General features: G+C 37.4%; 1 protein-coding gene across 6 annotated transcripts in view; it reads right to left on the bottom strand.

Moving 5' to 3' along the window:
- The window catches only part of USP45 (ubiquitin specific peptidase 45), a 48825-nt gene continuing 43574 nt past the window's right edge, over positions 3858 to 9108 (bottom strand). For 5 of the 6 annotated variants that reach the window (XM_021393211.1, XM_021393213.1, XM_021393212.1 and 2 more), the window contains 5 exons: positions 7913 to 8576; positions 6963 to 7060; positions 6558 to 6644; positions 5938 to 6091; positions 3858 to 4985 (listed from right to left, as the gene is read on the bottom strand). In XM_021393211.1, coding sequence (XP_021248886.1) covers positions 4852 to 4985; positions 5938 to 6091; positions 6558 to 6644; positions 6963 to 7060; positions 7913 to 8576 — 1137 coding nt within the window. In that variant the 3' untranslated portion in view covers positions 3858 to 4851. Of the gene's footprint in view, positions 4986 to 5937; positions 6092 to 6557; positions 6645 to 6962; positions 7061 to 7912; positions 8939 to 9108 lie in introns of those variants that run through there. The other variant, XM_021393216.1, reaches the window with a different exon arrangement.

Raw genomic sequence — 9108 nt, 5'->3', positions numbered from 1 at the left:
TCAAAATAAATGCTCTTTTGTTCCCTTTTAAAAGCAGTGCTGCGTCTTCATGTTTTGTACCAGAAATGTACCGGAGGCTGCAGCGGATGTAAGAAACATTCTTGACACTTCAAAAAATACTGGTTTTGCGTGAATGTCGTGAAGATAGAAGTACTCACAACTTTATATGGACAGAATTGATACCAAGTCGTTTTAAAGTAGTTAAATGACAGTTGTTTATTACAAAAATTTCGTTCACCTAGGCAGACACTTTATTTAATGTAGCACAAAGAAGTGTTTTGACTTGCATTAATGGACCTCTGTCTGAAAATATATTTCATAATCTCACTTCACAAAGAAAAAATAATTTTGAATCATCTTGAATAATCACTTTCCTACTGTTTTTGCAGTTTATTTATACAGCAAAGCGAGAGGTAAAAAGAGCTAACACAACTGGCAAAATGATACCTGAACACATGGTAGAGACACAGACAAAAAATAATCCATTGTAAAATAGCGAGACTGAACTGATTCTACTGAAAATGAGGGGCCTCTCCTTCCCCTGGCTTTCAGAGTCTTTGTACAAACACTTACACGTGTACAGGGCTCAGCAAAAAACAGCTACTGAAAACAGGAATATAAAATCTGCTGTAAAAAGCAAAGCAAATCAAACCTGCTTTGAAAGGGTCTTGTGAAGCATGCTACCAGCTACTTTTTAGTTAAAATTTGATTTGCTGGTTTTTCTAACATAGAAGTTGTATTCTAATGCTTTGTCGTTTAAGATGTCTTTAGTACGTCTTAAATCACCTCCTAGGAAATTACTCAGTTTGTTACACTAGTAAGTTCAAATAAGAACTTTGTAACACGTTACTTTGAGAATGTAGTTGCATGAATTTCATGTCCCTTTATGATTCAGTTTGTATTAGCATGAAAAAAAGAATTCCAAAGACAAGCAAATATGGAAGTTAAGACATACCGGCTTTTTAATGAATTTATAAACCAGTCTCACCTGCTACTACTAGAAATCCACAAGCAAGAGCACTTCACCAATGCACACTGAAAGGTGCAGATAGGAATAGGGAAAGGAGGTCTGGCAGACTGCAAGGATTTCATCTTCTTACTAAGACAATTAGAGTGCACATATATGGGGGACAGAAGTGTAGGGGTTTTTTTGTTTGTTTGTTTTGGTTTGGTTTTTTTCTCCCCTCACCTTTGTTTTTCCTTTGGTGTATTTGTAGGGCATTCTTAGAACAGGCTTATACAGACATTATGTCTGTATATGTATTGGTGTAGTAGATAGGTTAGAGTAATTCTTTCCCCAACACTTTTTGCCACCTTTAGCCAAATATAGTATAAATAGCATATAGAGCCAAAGACAACATCTGTATTGATGCCTCACCACTGGAGAAACTTTTGTAGGTGCTCCAGTTGCTCCAAATACAACTCACATATTTCTCCTAAATTAAGTTTCCTTACTGAAGGGTGGGTAGTTACTTACTTTGCTTTCTTCCTCTCTGGTCTGAAGGCAGTGTTGTATGAGTGGTCAGCTGCTTGGGAGTCAGCTTATCTCAAATAACTGTGCTGCTGCCTGTAGATAGAGCCAGAATAGCAGCAGGGAGAGGCAAGATCACAGTTAAGAGTACCTCTTCCAATAAGGGTTTTGCTAGTTCAAGGAATCCAGGTGATGAGTAGGAAGCACTCTTTTATGGTTAGGGATGGATGAAGGAAAAATCATTGGTGCAGAGGCTAATGGAGTCTCGAAAATATAAAGAACAAGCGAAGCTGATGAAGACAGTGGTGCAAAGAGAAGGGTGGGACAAAGTGAAAGAACTTTCTAAGCTATTCCAAATAAGGAAGCAGGCTGCTGCTGCGCTCTGGGGGGGAAAAAAAAAGTATGGTGTATCTCCATGAGGAGCAGATGCTGGAGACTTGAAAAGGTTTTTTGGACTGGGAACAAGAGATTTCATGAAAGGAAAAGTAGTTACATTCTGAAAACCCATGGCTTTTCAGTAGTGTGCACTTATCTGTCGGTTTCAGGAAACTGTTTCCTAGGCTTTGTAAATAGGCTCTAGAATCACGTTCAGCACTTAATAAATATAGGATGTCCAATTCCACTTTCCAGGAATGCTCTGAACTTCTGCAGTTCCTAAGAAAGAACTGTGACAGGTCTTCAGCATGTATATTTATGTATAACCATTTGCTTTGCAGCCAAATTCCAGCACACATAGTCTTGAAGGACACTCTAATTGAGACCTTAATCTGACTTGTGGATAGCATTCTCTTGAGTCATTAATTCTCCATTCTAAAACCTACTGACTTATTGTTACAGAATGTTTTCTTCTACAACATTTTCATACCTGTTCCTGAATCTGAAATGACTAGAGTTGTTGCTAAAATAGCGTTTTTCTTCAACTGGAAAAGCCTCATCCAATAGCAAGAACGATGGGCATCTTTGTTAAAAGTTAATTTTTTTAATGTCTCTTTCCCACTATGTTCTATAAAATAACCTAATAGAAAGAAAATGTTCTCTAGATGTTAATGAGCAAATCATACTGTCAGCATCTTTCCTGGCATCCTAATCATTTGGGAAGATTTCATCAGTTCAAACAGCAATGAACCTTGGTTAAAAGGAAGCAAAGATTGCCTCAATGAGAGCTTCCTGAAAATAGCGTTAAAAAGGAAAATACAGCCTATGAAAACCTTGTTCTGCTTCTCTCCTAGTTCTAACCTCTAGGGAATTAGTTCTAGGCTAAAAAGTTGGAGATTACTGTAGGTACATATTTAAGTTCAGTAATTATACATTTTCAGAAGTCAGCAAGACCACAAAGTTCAGGCCCTGATGTAGTCAATCTCTGCTTTAAGATGGGTCAAATAAACTCCATCTTCTGTCTCCAAGTAAGATTGAGTGACAGAAGTGAAACTTAGTCGCTAGTTGCTGTAATTCTTGCTCAGAAATATTTGGAGTTTTGGTCAGCTTTAGGCAAAGGGGAGGAAGGTGGGTGGAGGAAAACAAAGAGGTAAAAGAGAACGTTTTAACCAACTCCAGTCTAAACTTTGTTGTGGGTTTTTTTTTTTTTCCTGTTTTAGTGTAGACACAGATTAAAATGTGCTTAGTTGGAATACAGATAGCTAAACCTGTCTGCTTAGTTTCTCTTTTGGGTAAATTGAGACAATTTTAGTTGGTAAAGATAAAAAAAATGACTGAGTTGACCAAGACATATAGCCTAATTTTGACCTACCCTGAATCATTTTTCCTTTAAAAGCCTGTGTGACCAGAAGCTCACTCTATCTGTTCGGACAGTCAGCTCTTAGTGCCTGCAAAAACACTGTGGTTATGAAATATACCTCAGCAGTTTTGATTGAATGAATCTGTCATTTTCTTGGGCAAAGAGGTGAATGCAGGTGGGATGTAGCTCTGAAACAGAACTAGAGAATAGAAAAGATATGCAAGTATGATAAAACGTAGCAGAGATGGTAAAAGGAACAGCAAGTTTTTTCACAGCAAAACATTTCTATAAATGAATATAGTAAGCAGAAATAAGCACAGGTTTTCTTTACCAAAAAGCAAACTCAACCAGATATGTAATAGTTACAGAAGTAGCTTGTATTTAAGTAACTGTATATTGAATAAATAATTACATAGCTTCAAAATCATCATCAGATTTTGACCTTAGAGTGTACCTAGCTGGGATGGAAATGAGAAATTAATGAAAGAAGTAACATGACAGACTGGGCAGTCAAAATAATGGTCACGAGCCAGGCTACAGTAGCAAGTTCTGCAACTAGGAAACATGCCGCCCTCCAGGGATGGCACAGGGAAGTCCAGGGATGCATCAGAAGGCACAAGTCATCATTTACTGTCCAACTCACACACACAGTGCAAAAATAATTTATAGTTTATTACTCCCATGAGAAAAGTATTCAGGAACAGATAAACAAGTTCATGTTTGGAACCAAAAGTAACAGAATGACCCAGTTACACTTAAACCCCATACATATTCATACACAAGCTTGTCATACGCTGTACAGGTGTCATAATCATGAATTTGAAAATTTACTAAATACAGAAGTGTTTGCAATTCTCTTTCCTATCCTAATAGGTAAAATGACAATATATATCGATGGATTTATGGTGTGCATGTATATATATGTATATATTTACCTTAGAGAATATATACATGCACACCACAGTATGTATTTACATTAAAAGAGGAGTACATGGCTATACCAGTGCTTGTTGGAGACAGCTGAACAGGTGTTAACCATCTACACTGTCGAAGCAATATTTTAATACTTTCCCGGTCTATTTCCAATAACATTGGGAAAGCGCACTGCAGCATTACCCAGAGACATCTATTATTGTTCTGTTCTGGAAACGCTGCTCTCCAATTACTACGTCTGCAGGCTACATGCTTTGACATGTGCTTGTTTGCAGAAATCCTAACAGCAGACATCCAGCCCAGGGATGGGAAGGATCCAGACTCAATCGCAAAGAATTTCAAGTACTTTATATTGTTACGGTACAGCAGCAAATCCAGGCACTTAACACTATCAGCATTTTTATTCTCACCTGTTCTAGAACTATGGGTGAAAGCTTATCTTCATTAAAATCAAGAACAAAAGTTTCCACTGACCTCACTAGGATAGAACATCATCTTACATTCTAACTGTAAAATTAAAATGTGTGACAAAGTGCATATTTTAAAGGAACCACTCAGATATTTATAATAGCTTGACTGGATTTCAGAGTCAACATATGATAAATTCTCTACAAGATAAAGGCACAATATTTACAGGTACTCTTACTACTGCAGCTTTAAATAAGAGAAACTAAATAACCACTACAGTTTTTTAAAACTAAACTGTTGAGAATTACATCAGCAATCTTTCATAAAAAAGCAGATATGCTTGTGCATTTAGCACTCGTGATTCTGGAACCATCTGAACATGGGCATCGCTAACATACACCCACTGTCCTGACGATGCTCCCACAGCTTCTTTTAAACCTGAAACGCAACAGCAAAGGAAGTCACATTCATCATCTTTCACATCATCATCATCATCATCAAATAAATACAATGGATGTTTCAAAAAGCAATAAAAAGTAACATTTCAAAAGCTGATCAGTGTGAAACTAACTACACAAAAAAGACATAATCAGTTCTAGTAATTACTGCGTGGAAAGCCCCAGACTGAGGGAGATTGTTCCAAAAATAATTTAGAAATTTTGTCCTTCTGGGACAAAATGAGCTTCAAATGCAATGTGATAATACCCAGGATAGACAAAGCGTGTGCTCAGTTCTTGCTCCCTCATGAAGGGAAACAGTAAATACATTTAACATACTCTGACAACTCAACATTGCCTCTTCAAATCATTCACTAACAGGTTCTATCCTAGAATCTTATTTCACTCTACATGACCAGAGCATTAAAAAGAACTGGCATGCTTGTCTCAAAACAGCACGAGAAGCCCTACATGAAAAGGTTTCTTGCTGCTCACATTGAATCAGAGTATTCCAGATTTTTAAGCATTAAAAAATACCAATTCTTAACAAACGGGTAAGATGGGTAAAAATGTATATAAAAAAAATTAAATTGTTGTGGATTCAGCTCTTACACTAGAATATTTTGAAATACCAAATCTACCAAATCTTTACAAATTAGAAGGCAGTGCTATTCCTCTGAATGTACTACTTTGACTAGGAAAAAGAGGAGCATTTTCCATCAATTCTCTGTTTAATAACTGAACCAAAATTCTGTTGTTTATTCAGCTGTGTGTGGGTTTAATATAGAAGCAGGTCATGCATTGCGTGTAACAGAAAAAACAGAATAATTCGTGGGGCCCTAAAAATAACATTCTGAGCTAAAACAATTCAAAATCTCCTTAATGAAAAGAAGCTGCAGCCACTGGTTGCTTTTGGCTTTACTCATAGAGGAAGGAAGTTCTGCTGTACGTACCTACAACATTTTTAGTGGTGGAAATATGCTCTAGTAATTTCTTGGAGGATGTTCTGACTTTCACATAAGCCGCATAATGACCGCCTCTCATTGACCCACTGTGCTCCACTATTCCATAAAGGCTGTACAACACTCTTGCACCATCTGTAACGTTCTATATTCCCAGAAACACAGAAAACAAAGATGAATTATTTCACAGTAAATTTTACACGTATCTTCATTACCCTTCAACAGCATTACTTTAAAAAAAAAACAGAAAGACATCTACATCATTTCCAGTGGTGAAACACATCTATTAAAAATACTCAAGAGTCTGTTAACTGAATTCAGTTACCATGGAAGCAGCAGTATCTGTCCTTAATGCCGTTAGATAGAGTAAAACCATCAGGGCAGCACAGCTTAACTAGCGTTAGTTAACACTGGTACTATCCATTGATGTGAATGGAATTTCAGTCAGCTAACATTCTGAGTATACTGCTCGAAAACACTGTCTATAATTTCTATGGGACAGAAAGGAATAATCATCATCATCATCTTCATTATCATCAATCCAGTTAGCTTGTGTTCAGGTAAATAGTAACTGTTAAAAGCACAATAAAAATAGAGATTGAAATGTATACCTTACAAGAAGCAGAACAAAATGGTGCTAGGTCTAAAATCAGTGGGAAATCCACATGTCTGTTTACTTTCCGTAGACTCAAACCAGCCTTTAAAAAAGAAAAAAAAAAAGATTGTATTAAACCAAACCAAGAATCAGATTGTAACTAATTGAAACATTCTCCATTATGTCTTTAATACACTGCATGCTATACACAAGTACGACAGACACGTAAAAGGTTTCCCTGGATACATCTGAATAGCTGAATGCACTCTGAAGGTATCGGAGATTCAAAAAACCACAAGCATGTTTCAGAACAGTCCTTCATTAAAAAAAAAAAAAAAAAAGTTAGAATGCACAATGACACTTAAATAGTTGTTCATCCACCAGGGCGGTGGAGGAATACAAAAGGTTTGTGGCATTTTACCTGGTGGAATCTTTTCAGATGGAGAATAAGAACAGCAGGAACTGAAGAAATCAGTAGCTGTTTCCGAGCATTCGTGTAGACACCTTCCATTTTCTTTTCTGTATTTATGAATATCACAATAATTTGTGAAGTGAGGACAATCACACAGAACTTACGTGTTTTTTTTTTTTAAATTTCTGACAGAACAGATCTATGCTGCAATGACTTTGTATACACATATGTTTTCCAAAGGAAATTTTGTGGAGATAACAGAAAAATACTTTCTCATTCTTCTTGTTTTCAATGTAATCACCCACCAAACCCGAGCATTACTTTAATCTGCCTGACACAAATCAGACCAAAAACCAGAAGCACATTCAGTACCTAGGTCAGTGTGCACACTGAGATACAGCATCTGCTGCCATAATCCCCAACTTTCCCGTGGAAAACATTTCACCTGACACAGACAATCACTGAGAGAAGAAGTGCAAAGCACAGATCTCTTCATCCATGCCAATGTCCTTGCCACTAGGCTAGAGATTACTTCTCCATTCATCATGGAAAGCACATACTTTGTGCTTATCTTTGAGAAAGGTCTGAAGAGAGGAGATCCGTTTCAGGATGCCTCCTAACCTGGTGGCTTGAGCATACAGGATTGGCAACTGTGGCCTACGGTGCAGTGATAATTGAATGGGGGGCTCCTACGAAAAGTAGCTCTGCTTTTAGCTACAGATTAAGAAGAGAATATGTCACCAGCACTTTTTTTTTCCCCTGAAAAAATCAATTAACATGCTTAAAGTAAAATATTTCAACTGCAGAATAAATTCTAAATTACATCTACAGTTATGTACTACTATTCGCATTTTCTATTTAGCCACAAGGGGGAAGCCCATGCTGGAAGGATTAAACATCAGTAGTTGCACAGGTTTTGACAGGAAATCTTGTACAGAGCCCGCAGACTAGTATATTACCTGAGGAGTTGGATTTCTTCTGATACTTCTGTTTCCTTTCTGTGCAGCTCTCACATAAAAGCTTGTTGTTCCCCATTAACAACTCTACAGAGGTAAACTGGTAAAGGCAGGACTGGACAGAACATTCCTTGGAGCTCGTTATATAGCTCTGGGAAAGCGTCTGAAAAGCACTTTGGGGGTTTTGGGACAACGAGGACTTGTCTACTGAGAACATGGAATTATTCGATAAACCTGGATCACCACAGCTTGACTTTTCATCTTCATTTATAGTATCACAGAAGCTGAGTTTGGATATGGCGCTGGAAATCTTCTCATCATTAGTGTCACTTGGTTTAGTGTGGGGCATTTTAACACTGATGTGGTTGACGTGCAAAGCAGATGTGCTGCTGCATGAACTAAAAGCTGTTTGCTTAGAAGCACTTTCACTTTCAGAGGCTTCGCTGTCTGCATCAAAGCTGCTTTCAGAGCGGCTGGCTTCTTTCTCGCTGCCCTCTGTCTGACTCCCATTCATGGCAGATTCCACAGTTGTGTCTTTGGAGTACAGCACACCAGAGCTATCTTCCAGCTCTGGCTTTTTGGTTCTTTCCTGCATGATAACAGGGCTTCTTTCTTCTTCATTAGAGGAAGCTTTTCTGGCAAGCCTTCTCTCCTGGTTCAACTGATTCTGTAAATTATGGCATTTTAGTAGTACATGGCAGAAACAGAAAACATACCTGTGATCTAGAACAACTTTTAAAAGATGACAAATTCCAAGCAAATGAAACCTAGTATTTTATCTTCTCCATCTTTCACATGCTTAAGTTACTTGATCTCCTTAAGATCTGTTTAAACTAATACAGGATTAGAAACGTCCATACCAGTCAACTATGACCATTATACTTACTGTGAAATCAGTACCTCCTACAATCACTTCGTGACAGCTGTGGATGGCATGTGTGAAGTGGTATTCCTTTAATCTAACTTAAGCTCCTAAAAGGTTCTCAAGTTTAAGCTGCCCTTCCACTAGAGGCCTTAGCTGATGAGCACCTATAGAAGAGAATTCATTTCACCTTGCAGATACTTGTCTTAGAATTAAATACATAATCTCTAGCAATGTGTTTCTTGATTTGTATATTTTACTTTGTCTGAAGTTAATTTTTTTTATCATGATGTATTGCAAGAAGAAAAAGCTTTGCTGTCAAAAAAAAAAATACTCC

Source organism: Numida meleagris, chromosome 3, assembly GCF_002078875.1.
Source record: "Numida meleagris isolate 19003 breed g44 Domestic line chromosome 3, NumMel1.0, whole genome shotgun sequence".
NCBI lineage: Eukaryota > Metazoa > Chordata > Aves > Galliformes > Numididae > Numida > Numida meleagris.
Note: the sequence above shows the minus strand (reverse complement) of the source record. Positions and strands in the feature narration are given on the sequence as shown.